The sequence below is a fragment of the Plecotus auritus genome (assembly GCF_963455305.1).
Source record: "Plecotus auritus genome assembly, chromosome: 5".
Taxonomy (NCBI): domain Eukaryota; kingdom Metazoa; phylum Chordata; class Mammalia; order Chiroptera; family Vespertilionidae; genus Plecotus; species Plecotus auritus.
The window spans coordinates 26,610,524-26,627,405 of record NC_137776.1 but is presented as its reverse complement, the minus strand read 5'-3'; the positions used below and the strand labels follow the sequence as shown (position 1 = coordinate 26,627,405).

General features: G+C 41.7%; 1 protein-coding gene across 3 annotated transcripts in view; it reads left to right on the top strand.

The window, feature by feature from the left end:
- FARSB (phenylalanyl-tRNA synthetase subunit beta) overlaps positions 1-16,882 on the top strand; it is a 72,911-nt gene that overhangs the window by 30,595 nt on the left and 25,434 nt on the right. For all 3 annotated transcript variants that reach the window (XR_013960584.1, XM_080667713.1, XM_080667712.1), the window contains exon 15: positions 637-754. Coding sequence is in view for 2 of the 3 variants with exons in the window: in XM_080667713.1 (XP_080523839.1) it covers positions 637-754 (118 nt within the window). In the remaining variant the exon portion in view is untranslated. The remainder of the gene's footprint in view (positions 1-636; positions 755-16,882) is intronic.

Below are 16,882 nucleotides of genomic sequence, written 5' to 3'. Positions count from 1 at the left end.
CTCATGTATCTTAGAGTGAGAAATTTATTTCACAGACAAAAGCAGGGAAGTTTTGCGGTTTTATGTATGTTCGTTTTAAAGAACTGGGATGTTTGTTTGTACTTCTTTGGCTACTCAGCTGGAAACTGTAGTCATAACCTGCCCATAGCAGCTGCATAGTTTTTTTAGCACTTACATATTTGTGTTGTTTTCCTCATTGTCTTGGTGTTTTAATTGCATTTACATTTTCCCTGGTCCTGGTTTTTAAAATTTTGATTAATTCATATTTAATCTATTTAAATATAGGGTGGGGCAAAGGTAGGTTTATAGTTGTATGTGAAACATAAAGTTTATTCTTATATTACTTAGAATTATTGTATTTTCATATGAACAACTGTAAACCTACTTTTGCCCCATCCTGTATTTCTATTTCTTATAATCTACTTCAATTTTCAAAATAAGGCAGAATATGAAAATTTACATATTTGAAATCTTCAAGATTTTATTTTTTAAAATCATAGTATGTATGTATTTACCACCTGTGGTTTCAGGCATCCACTGAAGTTCTTTCAGCATATGTCCGGAGGATAAGGGGGAAGTACTGTATGTATGTTTGGTTCCTATTTGGTCAGTGCAATTTTGCATCTTCTCCTGTAGGTGGCGCGCACTACCCTTCTTCCTGGCCTCCTAAAGACCATAGCAGCGAATCGGAAGATGCCTCTTCCTCTGAAACTGTTTGAAATCTCTGACATTGTAGTAAAAGATTCTAGCAGAGGTAAGAATGAGCCACCTTTGATTTGTATACTTAAAGCATTTTTTTACTATGAAAACTTAAACTGTGTATAGAAGTAGAGAAAATAGTATAATTACTCTCATGAATCCAACACCCAGCTTCAACAATAATCAACACATGGCTATGCTTCTTTTATTTATACTCCAACCCACTTCCCCATATTATTTTAATGTAATTCCTAGACATCATATAATTTCATCAGCAAACACTGTAGTATCTCTTTCTAAAAGGTGAGGACTACCATTGTTGTCTTTTAAAAATAACCCATATAATAATTATCATATCCTATTATCATCAGATATCTAGCTAGTGTTTACATTTTCAGAATTGTTACATAAATTTAATTTTCATGATTGATTTGAATCAATCCAAGTATGGTCCAGATATTTGGTTACTGTATCGCTTATTTCTTTTACTAGAAAGCAATTTTAACAATTAATTTAATAACGTTTTGGAAGAACCCTATTAAAACCTCAACTTGAAAAGCACTGTGGAATCTTTCTTTTTTTCTTGTATCATGTGATTTAAGGTGCTTGATTTCTTGTCATTTTGGTTTAGTGGTGACTATTCACCACCACTAGTGACTATTTGCCAGTTAGTGACTGTGAATGTGTTTACCAGATTTTGTCACTTTTGAGTATGGTCTGGACTTGTTAGTGCAGCAAATTGCTTGGTTCAGCATTTGGAATGGGGTGGTTATTTAATAAATAGATATTTAGTAAGTACCTACACCTGATTGCTAAGGAAGTCTGTCTTATTCAAGCTTCCTATGTCTCATTCAAACTTCTGTGTCTACAAACTTATATAAGTCTGACTGTTTGGAGCTGTATATGAGGTCATCTCTTGGTGAGCAGGGCCCTCAAATGACTAAATTGTTGGCTGTATTTCCTTGGTTTCCTAGAATTAATGGTTCAAGTCCTAGCAGTGTTTGTTCAGTGAGTCTTACTCTAGACTATAGGCTTCAGAGTGTGTTTTTTTCAGTCAGTTAACAAAAGCAGAGGCCTTTTTCTCAACCTCCTGTATGTAGACTACCCATAGCAAACTTTTCAGCCAAAGCTGGTGCCATCTGCTCCTCAGTGTGCAGCCTGTTTTCAGTCAACAGCCTCACCTTGTATTTGTGTGGTGCCTTTTACTTTCCAAAACAAATTTTAAAAATACATATATATTTTTATTGATTTCAGAGAGGGAAAGAGAGATAGAAACATTAATGATGAGAGAGAATCATTGATCAGCGGCCTCCTACATGCCCCCCACTGGGGATGGAACCCGCAACCGGGCATGTGCCCCTGACCGGAATTGAACCTGGGATCCTTTAGTCCTCAGGCCGATGCTCTATTCACTGAGCGAAACCAGCTAGGGCCAAAATAATTTTTAAGCATACATTTTTCTCTTTTGATTATTAAACCAGCTCTTTGAGGTAGAAGGGACAAAACAACACTGTTCTCACTTAATATATAGGAAAATTAAGACAGAAAAGTGGTTATTTTCCCTATCCTTCATAAATATTGGCCTTAGAGCTATGGTCAGGATTTTTATCTCAGTGCATATATTCTTTTTTTTAAAAAATATATTTTATTGATATTTTACAGAGAGGAAGGGAGAGGGATAGAGAGCTAGAAACATCGATGGGAGAGAAACATCAATCAGCTGCCTCCTGCACACCTCCCACTGGGGATGTGCCCGCAACCAATGTACATGCCCTTGACGGGAATCGAACCCGGAACCCTTCAGTCCGCAGGCCGACGCTCTATCCACTGAGCCAAACCGATTTCGGCAGTTCTTTGAGTTTTACGTTGTTTTGATCCTTGGTGATTCAAACATTTATAAATAGAGAATTGGATTACACCAGGTTTCCTCAAAAGTATTGGAATTCTATTTTAGCAGTAGGCCTCTTCCCTAATTGTAAGGGCTCCCTATAGGGCTGTGCAGAGCAGGGCATGCTCACAAGCAGGCTGCTCAGAGTCTGGAGGGAGGGGGTGGGGAGCAGGGTGGGGTCCTCACAATTGCCACAGGAGGGTTTTGGTGTTGGCACGGAGCACGTGACGGCACTCATAGCGTTGTAGCCTGGGTAGAGGTGCTTTTACTGGTTTTTCCTTCTGTGTTTCTTGGGAAGGCCTAGACATAGACTCCACTCTACCCCAAAGCCCAGGCTTGGAGATTACCTCTCCTATATGAGAGAGCTGGTCTTAGGTACTAGTGCTGTAGGCAGTGCTGATGATAACCCCAGAAGCCAGTCCATATGCTTTTTAACTCAAAGATTTGCATTTCTGCTGCACTTGATTTCATCAGGAGGAATAGTTCTCATCTCTGTAGCAGACCTCTTTCATTCCTGTTTTCAGTTGTGATTATTCCGCTCTGTTTTCTCCATCCAGCCATTTCCATCTGATAGTTACTTCTGCCTGTTGTCTTGCACCATTATGGTTTATTCTCTTTCTTTAAAATTTTCTATCATATCACTAGGATTTGAGGAATGAGAGGGGTACATCTGTTTGGTAAGTTTACCATCTTGAAAACATAGGTTTGCTTTCATTTATTTGGAGTGTGCTTCCTCTTTAGGTAGGCCTGGATTTTGTTTCATAACAAAAGTAGCTTTTCTGATGGATTATTTTAAATATGTACTTGTGGATTCCCTACTTGTTATCTGGTGCACACAGAAGACTCTCTAGGTGAGGCAGCCCAGTTCTGCGGTTCCGAAGAGAGTGTAGCCCAGGTTTCAGTCATGGTTCTGCCACTCAACAGCTATTAACTTTGGACAATTTATTTAATCTCTCTCTGCCGTAGTTTCCTTATCTGTTCCATGGGGATAATGACAGCATTTTTTTCATAGATGCGTTATAAGGATTACATGAAAAGTTTCAGCCACATAATAAAGCACTTTTTGATGTCTGCTTTTACTGTTAGGGTATTAGCAACCCCCTAACGCCAGATACCTAGCATCCCGGTTTGGTCAGTTTCTGTGAGAATGACGTGAAAACCTTGACTGGCCATTCAAGGATTAATGTAACCTTACTGGGCACTTGGGGCTCATTTTTATCCTAACCTTTGCTTAACTGGTTTTTTTTCTGTTGTGCACTTTTTTTTTTTGCGGGGTGGGGTAAGAAAACCAAAATGTACTAATGGGAATTTACTTAAGAAATAAGAATCTTGTTTTTTCAGTAATTTATCACTCACTTCTTTTTAGTGAATTGAGCACATATGTTTTTACTGTCTTTCAAACCAGTAAGCATTTCTCTGTTGGATTTACATTAGCCATTTCCTCCTAAAGAAAAAAAAAGCTATTTTGAAGAAAAAAAAATCTAGTCCATCAAAAGTGAAACGATAAAAGAGGTTTCCAGTTAATATGAAAGTGTCTCAAATTTTCATTAGTTAGGGCAAACCCTAACTACTGATTCAAAGGGGCAGAAATATGTGGTAAGTGTGAGCAAGGCAGTCTCATTCATCATTCATTGCTAGGGACTGCTCAGAAAATAGGAGGCACAGTTGCCAGTCTTGAGGAAGATGGAGCAGGGAACAGATTTTTAGATAGATAGTGCTTGGAGGGAATGTGCAAGATGCCCTGCTGGCACAGACAAGGAAGTGACTAACTTGTTGGGTAAGATTTAGGAAATACCCAACACTGCCAGCCTCACGTCAGTTAGTGTAGGCAAGCATTTCTTCCCAGATGGAAATGAAAAAGGAATTTGTACTGGATTTCAGTGCCTCCCACAGGTTTGCCTGGCCTGCATTTCTGTAAGAGTAAATGAAAGACTACTAACCCCATTTTCATGCTTGACCTCATTAGCCAGTTTCCTGTGCTGAAGTGGACTTTTTGACTGACTGTCACGATGTGATGCAGGCTGGCTGCCCATTTATGGCTGAGTCAGGCGCACTGCTCAAGTATTAAGACTTCCCCTCGGACTCAGACACATTCCAGTTCTTTGAGGCTGAGCCAACCACTGCATTTATTGAGTCTTAAGGTCCAAAGTTGTTGTGTAACATTTAAAAAAATTAGACATGACTCAGGGGACTAAGCTGATTTATCCCTTTTGTTGGGCAGAGTGGAGGGGTAAATTTTCAGCTTTATAAAGGGGAAATCAGTTGAGGCAGCCCTGAAGCTATCAAATCAGGCTGCTGTGTGAGTTATTGATTGGTTCCAGTTGTTAATACTTTTGTTTTTTCTGTTCGATGTCAAGGTTAACTAAACTGTAAACAACATAGTAAAAAATTACTTTAGAGGAACAGAGGACCTAATTGTGAACTGCTAATCTTTATGCTCAGTAAAGGAACTGTGTTTTGCAAAGCCAACATTCTGGGATTTTATTAAATGCAGATTGAATTCTACCATCACAGTTTATTCCATGATGGTCACTGAAACTGCCAGTATGCCTAGAAGCTCACTGAAGTGGCAGGAGAAAATGCATTGCTGGGTTGAATTTAAGTTTAAAAGGAGCCATAGCCTAAGAAAGATGACTTAGCTTGGCTTTGTAACGTACAGAGGGTGATGTAGAATTAGCACAAAACAGCCATCTTGTCAATTTGACATATATCTGTGGAGAAGCCTGATAATCAAATTGCCATGCACTTTAGTTTCAACTACTGCATTTAAAGAATTTGGGGTGTTAATTATTTTAGTAGATGGAATATGTTAGAGGCCCTTGACCACTCAAAGGGCCGCAGTTCATTCACTTGCTTTAGCAGGCACACTTATTCCAAGCCTTCACTTCCTGCTCAGACCGGTCCTGTCTCCAGAGCATTGCTGCAGTCCTGGACAAGCTGCATTTCCACTGCTTCCCAAGGCTCTGTTTAAATAGCTTCTAAAATTTCATGTTCTCCCTGAAGCTGATTTTCTAAATCAGAGAATGATCTACTTCTTACCTTGACTAGTTTGATATGGAGCCCCAGAATTTACTTTTTAAACTTTAGTCACAGTATATATTTAAGATTCTTGTTCCTTCTCCTCTCTGGGCCACCGTGGCTACAGGGAACATAACTAATTCACTGTTCTTTGATGATTTGGTTTGTTCTTTCAATTTGCTATTGACTTGTACCATTCATGAATCTGTCTTATACTGTGTAATCTACTAAAATATAGGGTCCAGATCTTTATAGTTTTTTCTGTAACTCTTTGCTTGATAAAGAGCTCAATAAAAGTGTTTTAATTATGAGCTTGTGAAATACTTTAGCTCTGAGAAATTGTCCATTAATTCTGCAGCCATCAAATAATGGAAGATTATCTAGCATCCACATGTGGAATGTGGTTTTCTGAAGAGAGCTTATGTCATCAGTCTGGATTAATTGAATCTTACTACTTCATATTTTTGGCATGTAGAATTTCCCAATTAATAATTTAAAAAATATGGGTGTAAGGAACATTGACATTAACAATATTTGAAGTAGCATCATTCATATATGTGATAGCATCTTAACTGTGTAAATAACATCATTTTTAATAGAGACAGTTATTTTAGTATGTTTGGCTCCACATAGTTAAGATCTGCTAATGTGAGTATAATGTGCTCTGTCATGCATTGCATATTTTTTAATAGATAAAAATCCATTCCAGGTTTACTTTTTCCTTCATGCATTGAGAAGATCATAGGTTTTCCTCACATTTGTTGCTTCACTTTCAGCATTATTTAAAACTGAAATAAATCTGTATTTTGGTGCTATAATATAGATATGTTTTAAGGAAAGTTATTTTTTATTACGTTTGATTTTAAAATTGAAAATATTTGTAATATCCTTAAGAATTTTTATTAATATATATTTCTAACTTAAAAGTAATTCTGTTACCTCGGTATTAAAAAAAATTACACATATCCAACTTCTCTATAATCCTATTCTTAGATGTTACATATGTGTCCTTCCCCCATTACCCCACCATCCCCCCCTTTTGTCTGTGTCCATTGGTTAGACCCATATGCATGCATACAAGTCCTTTGGTTGATCTACTCTTAGAATTAGTTGCCAGACATTTTCTAATGCACGTGCAGTCATGTTTCATATCCTACCTAATAAAAGAGTAATATGTAAATTAACTGTCACTCCGCGACAAAATGGCGGCACCCATAGCCACAAGATGGCGGCGCCCAGTCCTCTTAGCCCCGCCGGAGTCCCCCAGTCTGCCCAGCGGCGGCAGTCTGGGGTGTCTGGCTGGGAGGCGCCTGCCCCCCACTCAGCGATCCCTGCCCAGCGGCGGCAGCCCGGGGTGTCCGGCTGGGAGGCGCCAGCGTCCAGCATGATCCCCGGCCACAGCCTGGGCTGGGGTCTCAGGCCGGCAGGGCCGCGCACCCATGCCACGTGATTCCCTGGCCGCGGCGGCAGCCTGGGCTGGGGTCTCAGGCCGGCAGGGCCGCGTACCCGTAATTTATCACTCATGTGATCTTCTGGCCAGCGGTGGCAGCCTGGGCTGGGGTCTCAGCCTGGCCGGGGCGCGCACCCACCCCGCGGCGCCATCCCTGGCCAGGGGCGGCAGCCTGGGTGGGGTCTCCGCCTGGCCGGGGTACATACCCCCCGCGTTGTGATCCTTGGCCAGCGGTGGCAGCCTGGGCTGGGGTCTCAGCCTGGCCGGGGCGTGCACCCACCCCGCGGCGCCATCCCTGGCCAGGGGCGGCAGCCTGGGTGGGGTCTCAGCCTGGCTGGGGTGCACACCCCCTGCGTTGTGATCCTTGGTCAGCAGTGGCAGCCTGGGCTGGGGTCTCAGCCTGGCTGGGGCATGCACCCCCCCATGGCGCCATCACAGGCCAGGCTGAGACGGCAGCCTAGGCTGGGTCTCAGCCTGGCGGGGCTGAGGAGGCAGCCTAGGCTGGGGTCTCAGCCTGGCCAGGGTGCGATCCCCTTCCAGCGGTGGCAGCCTGGGGTCTCAACCATTGAGTCACACCAGCCAGGCAGATATGGAGGAATCTTAAATGTTTCTTTTTTTTTTAAATTTCTTTATTGATTAAGGTGTTATATATGTGTCCTTCTTTCCCCATTACCCCACCATTCCCCCCCTTTTGTCTGTGTCCATTGGCTAGGCCCATATGCATGCATACAAGTCCTTTGGTTGATCTCAGCCCCTTACCCCCACCCTCCCCTACCTTCCCTCCGAGTTTGATGGTCTGATTGATGTTTCTCTGTCTCTGGAGCTGTTTCTGTTCATCAGTTTATGTTGTTCATTATATTCCACAAATGAGTGAGATCATGTGATACTTACCTTTCTCTGACTGGCTTATTTCACTTAGCATAATGCTCTCCAGTTCCATCCATGTTGTTGCAAATGGTAGGAATTCCTTCTTTTACACAGCGTAGTATTCCATTGTGTAGGTGTACCACAGTTTTTTAATCCACTCATCTGCTGATGGGCACTTAGACTATTTCCAAATCTTAGCTATGGTAAGTTGTGCTGCTATGAACATAGGGGTGCATATATCCTTTCTGATTGATGTTTCTAGCTTCTTGGGATATATTCCTAGAAGTGGTATTACTGGGTCAAATGGGAGTTCCATTTTTAGTTTTTTGAGGAAACTCCATACTGTTCTCCACAGTGGCTGCACCAATCTGCATTCCCACCAGCAGTGCACCAGGGTTCCTTTTTCTCAGCATTCTCGCAAACACTTGTCGTTTGTTGATTTGTTGATGATAGCCATTCTGACAGGTGTAAGATGGTACCGCATTGTTGTTTTGATTTGCATCTCTCAGATAATTAGTGACTTTGAGCATGTTTTCATATGGCTCTTGGCCTTCCTTCTGTTTTCTTTCGAAAAGTTTCTGTTTAGGTCCGTTGCCCATTTCTTGATTGGATTGTTTATCTTCCTTTTGTTGAGTTGTATGAGTTCCCTGTAAATGTTGGAGATTAAACCCTTATCAGTGATAACATTGGCAAATATGTTCTCCCATGTAGTGGTCTTCCTTTTTTTTATATATATATATTTTAATGTTGTTTTTACAGAGAGGAAGGGAGAGGGACAGAGAGTTAGAAACATCGATGAGAGAGAAACATCGATCAGCTGCCTCTTGCACACCCCCCACTGGGGATGTGCCCGCAACCAAGGTACATGCCCTTGACCGGAATTGAACCCGGGACCCTTCAGTCCACAGGCCGACGCTCTATCCACTGAGCTAAACCGGTCAGGGCTTTCTTGTTTTGTTGATAGTTTCTTTTGCTGTGCAAAAGCTTTTTATTTTGATGTAGTCCCATTTGTTTATTTTCTCTTTATTTTCCATTGCCCTAGGAGCAGTATCAGTGAAGAAGTTCCTTTGGCATATGTCTGAGATTTTGCTGCCTGTGGATTCCTCTAGTATTTTTATGGTTTCTCGTCTTATGTTTAAGTCCTTTATCCATTTTGAGTTTATTTTTGTGTATGGTGTAATTTGGTAGTGTAGTTTCATTTTTTTGCATGTATCTGTCCAATTTTCCCAACACCATTTATTGAAGAGACTGTCTTGACTCCATTTTATGTTCATGCCTCCTTTGTCGAATATTAATTGGTCATATGTTTCTTTTTTTAAAATATGTATTTTATTTATTTATTTTTAACAGAGAGGAAGGGAAAGGGATAGAGAGCTAGAAATATCTATGAGAGAGAAACATTGATCAGCTGCCTCCTGCACACTCCCCACTGGGTATGTGCCCCCAACCAAGGTACATGCCCTTGACCAAAATCGAACCTGGGACCCTTGAGTCTGCAGGCTGATGCTCCATCCACTGAGCCAAACCAGTTAGGGCTGTCCAATATGATAAAGAAAAAACCCTATCTAATAAAGAGGGAATATGCAGGGGAGGGCATTTGGGGGTGACCGGGTTGTCAGGGGAGGGCAGTTGGAGACGATCGGGTTGGCAGGGGAGCAGTTAGGCGTCGATAAGCCTGGAAGGGTAGTGGTTAGGGAGGATCAGGCTGGCAGGCAGAAGCGATTAGGGGCAATCAGGCTGGCAGGCGAGTAGTTGGGAGCCAGCAGTCCTAGACTGTGAAAGGGATGTCCCGACTTCCTGGATTAGGTCTAAACAGGCAGTCGGACATCTCTGAGGGGTCTCAGATTGGAGAGGGTGCAGGTTGGGCTGAGGGACACACCCCACACCCAGTGCACGAATTTCATGCACTGGGCCTCTAGTTTCTATATATAGTCATATATGTGGATAAATACTCTTGAGTTCATACCAGTGGAATTATGCTTTATCTGTCCAGCTTTTTCCTGTGGACACATTCTGTTCATCTCATTCTTTTTTTTTTTTTTTTAATCTTTATTGTTCAGATTATTACAGGTGTTCCTCTTTTTTTTTCCCCTCATAGCTCCCCTCCACCTGATTCCCCACCCCACCCCATACCCTTACCCCCCCGCCACTGTCTTCATCCATAGGTGTAAGATTTTTGTCCAATCTCTTCCCGCACCCCTCACACCCCCTTCCCCCTGAGAATTGTCAGTCCACTCCCTTTCTATGTCCCTGATTCTATTATATTCACCAGTCCATTCTGTTCTTCAGATTTTTTATTCACTTGATTTTTAGATTCACTCGTTGGTAGCTATGTATTTGATGTCATTTTGTTGTTCATAATTTTTATCTTTACCTTTTTCTTCTTCTTCCTCTTCTTAAAGAATACCCTTCAGCATTTCATGTAATCCTGGTTTGGTGGTGATGAACTCCTTTAGCTTTTTCTTGTCTGTGAAGCTCTTTATCTGACCTTCAACTCTGAATGATAGCTTTGCTGGGTAGAGTAATCTTGGTTGTAGGTTCTTGCTGTTCATCACTTTGAATATTTCTTGCCACTCCCTCTGGCCTGCATAGTTTCTGCCAAGAAATCAGCTGACAGTCATATGGGTACTCCCTTGTCGGTAACTAACCGTTTTTCTCTTGCTGCTTTCAAGATTCTTTGTCTTTTGCCCTTGGCATTTTAATTATGATGTGTCTTGGTGTGGTCCTCTTTGGATTCCTCTTGTATGGGGTTCTGTGTGCTTCCTGAACTTGTAAGTCTATTTCTTTCACCAGGTAGGGAAAGTTTTCTGCCATTATTTCTTCTAATAGGTTTTCAATATTTTGCTCTCTCTCTTCTTCTGGCACCCCAAAAATTCGGATGTTGGTATGCTTAAAGTTGTCCCAGAGGCTCCTTATACTATCTTCATATTTTTGGATTCTTTTTTCTTTTTGTTTTTCTGGTTGGGTGTTTTTTGTTTCCTTATATTTCAGATCTTTGGTTTGATTCTTGGGGTCCTTTGATCTACAGTTGAATTTCTGTATATTCTTTATTTTAAACAGTGTATGCTTAATTTCTGACTGGTCCTTTTCCATTTTTTTGGCATTCTCATTAAGATCCTTAAAGGTCTCATCAAGTTTCTCGGCGGTTTTTAGAAGATTCTTGAGTAACCTTATAAATGTGGTTCTGAACTCTGTGTCATCCGGTAGTTTGCTTTCCTTCATTGCTTTCATTCGTGACATGTTTGTCTTCGCATTTTGCTGCTTCCCTGTGTTGATGGAGTGGCTTTGTGTGGTAGGTGACCTATAGGGGCCAGTAGTTCAGCCACCTCAATCACCTGAGGTGGACGCTCTTGGTACACCCCTTTGTGGGCTGAGTGCAAAGTCTTGGTGTAGTTAAGCCTTGATTGCTGTTGGTACACTGGGAGGAATTGACCTCCAGGCCAATTGGCTGTGAGGACCCGCTGTGTCTATAATGGAAGAACTGCTGCGCTGGAGACACGCTTATGGTGCAGGACTTGTTTCAGTGGGGCTTTGGTGCTCACTGAGTTTGCCTCTTGAATGTGTCACTTATGGATGTGAGGAGTTGAAATCTGGTGTCTCACACTGACCACTAGGTATACTGGCTTCTGGATCTCCAATGAGGTGCAGGTCATTTACTGTCTGAGGCCACCCAGCAGGAGCTACAGCGAGAACTACAGTTTTCTCCTCTTTGGTTTGGAGGTTTTGGAGCTGTCTGACCCGGGCTGCAAGTTTGCTAGGTTAAGCTGCGATAGGGCAGGCCATTCATATGCTAAAGCCACTGCTTGGAGCTTGTGTGGGTTTGTAGGTTGTGCAGGGCGGGGTCTCAGGCTAGGGCATGGCAAACAGCGATGGCTGCCAGTAAGCCGGCTCTGTGTCTCCGACCACGTCCTGCGCCCCAGCGCAGTAAACTATTATTCCTGTGCGCAGCCCTGCAAGCAAGCAACCCTCACTTTCTGACCTGATGGCAGACAGTCCAGCTTCTCCCCGTAGGAGTTTGGGTCCCCCGTGTCTCCCCAGAAACTGGAGTTTGGAGTAATCGGGAGCTAGTCTCCTTTCCGGTTGAAAAAAGCAGCGCTCCCAGTCACCCGCCGCCAGCCCGATTCGCGCGCCTACGTACCTTTTCAGCACTTGTGCACGTCTCAATGCTCTTTTCTCTTTCCTTCTAGTTGTAGAACTTCCACTCAGCCAGCTTTCCCGTGGTTCTGGGTCAGCCGTAGGCAAACTACGGCCCGCGGGCCGGATCCAGCCCATTCGGCTGTTCTATCCGGCCCGCGGAACTGAAAGAGCAGAGGGTTCTCTTGCTCTCCCCTCCGCTCCTTCACCAGCAGCAGTGTTAACATGGCAACGTCGGGAAACACGGCCGCAGCTCCTTCTGAGTGGGCGGATTTATATCCGCCCATTCAGTAGAAGGAACAACCTCTCAATCTTCCAGAGGCTCCTTGTAATGCCCACGGACGCATCTCCTGACATCACCTTAGGAATGCATAGACACGTTATCGTGGTGATGTAGGGAGACACGCCCCTGGAGAGCACAGTATCTGAGCCTTTCTGAGGTAAGATTAAGAGCTCTACTGAAACACAATTTTTTCCTGTTCCCACATTCTGTACATCACAATGACTTGTTAAGAAAACAACAAAGACTTTCAGCTTTTAGGGCTTGTATCCACTGCAGTTTTTTTTCCCACTGCGGACACGCGCAGCAGGGAAAAAGACACACAGAGGACATGTCACACTAGCCATGCTGCGGCTGCATTTTTTTGCTGATACGGATAAATCAGTAACGCTACCGTGGCCACTAACCGCATGTGTTAGCGGCAAAAGAAATGCATTTTGCGCTGTGTTTGCTTCTCCCCCTTGCACCTGTAAAAATGCGTGCTACAGGGCATTTGTGTTAACATGAACCACTGCACATTAGCATCAACGCAAACATGATGGAAACCTGTGTACCCTGCATTAACCCTAGCTGCGCTGCATTGCAGTACTGCACCACACTGCAAGGGCAGCACGGCTAGTGTGAACGAACCCTAATTCAGTGGGTTGAACAAAAAGATTGTATAGAAATGTGATGAACTAAAGATTTTATTACAAAATCGCCTAATTTCAGGGTTTCAGAAGTAATTGGACAAATGAAAAACTGAAAATCAAATGTTCATTTCTAATACTTGGATGAAACCCTTTCCTGGTAATGAGAGCCTGAAGTCTTGTACTTATGGACATCACAAGATGCTGGGTTTTCTCCTTTGTAATGCTCTGACAGGCTGTCACAGTAGGGGTATATATATAAATATCCTGCCATTTCCAGCTTTTAATAAGAAAAACTGTTGCAATGGGCATTTAAAAGTGGCACTTGGTTGTTTTTATAGAGTCCAGTGGATGCAATCTGACATTGATAATGGGCTTTTTCACACTATGTGCACTGCGGCTGTTTTTGCCAGTTACGGAAGTGCTAGTGGTAACTACTGGTTACCCATGTTTTGCACTGCCCTAGCACCTCCCATACAAGTGTGTCTGGAAGACACAGCAATGTGCAGCTATGTGTGTTACCATAAACAAAGGGCCTGTGTGAAAGATACACAGGTTTCCTATGGAGGAAAGGGGTTGTTCTCTATGGTCAGGGTGTGCCTCTGTCCCATGTCTGAACTTTTTCAGATGATTTTGTTATATATATATTTTTTAGAAGACCAAAAATGTTATAGTAGGGCAAATTTAATCACTTGTTTTTATACTTTACTGTCTTACTTTAGTAAAGAATTTAATAAGAGAACGGTACTGTTGGTTTTAGCCCAATATTAAACATGAGTGGACCAAAGAAAAGGAAAGTGGACAGTGAATGCTGAGTGTTTAAGAGGGAGTGGACAACAAAATATTTTTTCACCGAAGTCTAATCAATGCCGGTATGTCTGATATGCCAGGAAACACTTGCAGTCTTCAAAGAGTACAATCTCAGCCGTCACTTTGCCACAAAGCATGGCAACTATGCTAGCAAGCAGTCACCTCAAGAATGGCAGGCTACTGCACAGAGGTTGATGGCTAAATTACAGGCTCAGCAAAATGTCTTTCACAGACAAACTGCAATTCAAGAGACAACTACTAAAGCAAGTTTTATGCTATCATTCAAATTAGCAAAAGCTAGCAAACCTCTCTCTGAAGGCGAGTTTTTGAAAGAATGTGTGATAGAGACAGCAGGTCTCCTGTGTCCAGAGAGCAAAGGCAAGTTTGAAAAACTCAGCTTATTGCGCAGGACAGTGACTCGTCGAGTGGAACTGATTGATGAAGACTTGGCCAGCAAGTTAAATAGTAAGGCAGAGTTCTTTAAGTTTTATTCACTAGCATTGGATGAAAGTAATGACGTAAAGGACACTGCTCAGCTCTTAATTTTTATCCGAGGGATTAGTGACAATTTTGAAATTACGGAGGTGTTTTTGGCCATGGAGCCACTGAAAGGAAAAACACGGGGAGAGGACTTGTATGACCGGGTGTCTACTGTCATCGAGAAAATGAAGCTACCATGGAGTAAACTTGCTAATGTCACGACAGATGGATCTCCAAATTTAACTGGAAAAAATGTTGGACTGCTAAAAAGAATTCAGGATAAAGTGAAAGAGGAGAACCCTAACCAAGATGTTATTTTTCTTCACTGTATTATTCACCAGGAATCATTGTGCAAGTCTATATTACAACTTAATCATGTTGTTAATCCAGTCGTAAAGCTTGTTAATTTCATTCGAGCAAAGGGACTTTAGCACCATCAGTTTATTAAGTTTCTGGAGGAAACTGATGTGGATCACCACGACTTACTTTACCACTCTCGTGTCCGCTGGTTGAGTTTGGGCAAAGTTTTCCAACGAGTGTGGGAGCTCAAAGAAGAGATTGGTGCATTTTTGAAATTAAAGGGGAAGTCTGACGAATTTACTGAGCTGAGTGAGTGACAAGAATTGGCTGTGTGACTTTGCATTTGCTGTAGATATATTTTCACATTTGAATGAGCTAAATGTGAAGCTACAGGGAAAAGATCAGTATGTACATGACATGTACACTAATGTGAAAGCCTTTAAATCGAAGCTGATTTTCTTTTCCAGACAAATTTCAGACAAAGTTTTCACTCATTTTGCCACACTAGCCACACAGAAGGAGACCATCCAAAACGTGAAGAAATACAGCAAATCACTGGATGACCTGCATGCAGAGTTCTGTCGTCGGTTTTCTGATGTTGAAAAAATTGACCAGTCACTTCAACTGGTGGCCTGTCCTTTGTCACAAAACCCTGAAACAGCACCAGAAGAGGTGCAACTGGAACTCATGGATCTTCAGTCTGACTTTGTCCTAAAGGAGAAATTCAGCTCTCTTGAACTGAATTTTATGCTTCACTTAATGAAGCCACTTTTCCAAACATCCGGAGGATGGCACAGAAGATACTGGTGCTGTTTGGGTCAACCTATGTTTGTGAGCAGACATTTAGCGTCATGAACATCAACAAAGCCCCTCACAGATCCAGCTTAACTGACGAACACCTCAGATCTATCCTGAGAATAGCCACAACAAAACTAACTCCAGACTTTGATGCATTAGCTAAAAAAGGAGACCAACAACACTGTTCCCACTAAAGTTGATGTTTTAAAGACCAAAAACCTTTCAACCCCATCTACATTGCCATCCACATCTACGTCCCGGGCATAATTTGGAAGTTGCACTAAAGAAAATGTTTAATTTACTGTTTACACATTTTGTTCTTTTCTATTTGTTTTAGTTTTAAATTATTTTATTATATTTAAGTTTAATTTGAAAGGCTTTTGTACCTTTCCTTTGTTAGGCAATTTTATTTTGCCTTTGCCATCTTCAATATAAGGTATGTTACTGTGCTATGATTCCTCCATTTTTTGAAGTTTCAAATTATAATAATTAGTGTTTACATTCTTCTTGTTAAAATGTTTGAAATGAATAAAACTATTGAAATTAAAAAAAAAAAAAAGACCATACCCTTTTATGTAATGATGTTTACTTTGAATTTATATTAGTTCACACAAACACTCAATCCATGCTTTTGTTCCGGCCCTCCGGTACAGTTTAAGAACCCATTGTGGCCCTCGAGTCAAAAAGTTTGCCCACCCCTGTTCTGGGTGATAGACTTTTTGTCTTTTGTAGTTTTGTTGAAATTGTTGTGTGAGGCAGCAGTTTAGGTGTTTACCTACGCTGCCATCTTGAATCCTCTTCCTCCTCATCTCATTCTTTTTAATGGCTGCACAGCATTACATTGTATAAATTATATGCTGTAATTTATTTACTCAGATTGTTTTGTTTTTTTTTTTTTTTTATTGATATTTTACAGAGAGGAAGGGAGAGGGATAGAGAGCTAGAAACATCGATGAGAGAGAAACATTGATCAGCTGCCTCCTGCACACCTCCCACTGGGGATGTGCCCGCAACCAAGGTACATGTCCTTGACCGGAATCGAACCCGGGACCCTTCAGTCCGCAGGCCGACGCTCTATCCACTGAGCCAAACCGGTTTCGGCTATTTACTCAGATTGTTGATGAATATTTAGATTGTTACCAGGGTTTTGCTAAAATATGTACTTCTAAAAATTTTTAGAAATAGAATTGATCAGTCCATAGGTATGCACGTTAAATGTTTGCTATCTTGTCAACTTTTTTCCCAAAAAGGTTTTTTACAAATTTGCAGCCCTGTTTTTTCATATTAGATGTAATTTTTTAAGGTATATGTCTTCAGGAGATTCTTATACCTTTTGTGAATCATTTAATACTACACTGGAATTTTTCAGGAGATAATGTATAAAACTCCAATCTCTTGGGGACCAATATTAAAGAAATTTATTGGATGGAATAGACTAAAATCAAGGTGCTTTGTTTTATTTTCTGAGGTTGGCCAAACTATTTTTAAAAAATATATATATTTTATTGATTTTTTTACAGAGAGGAAGG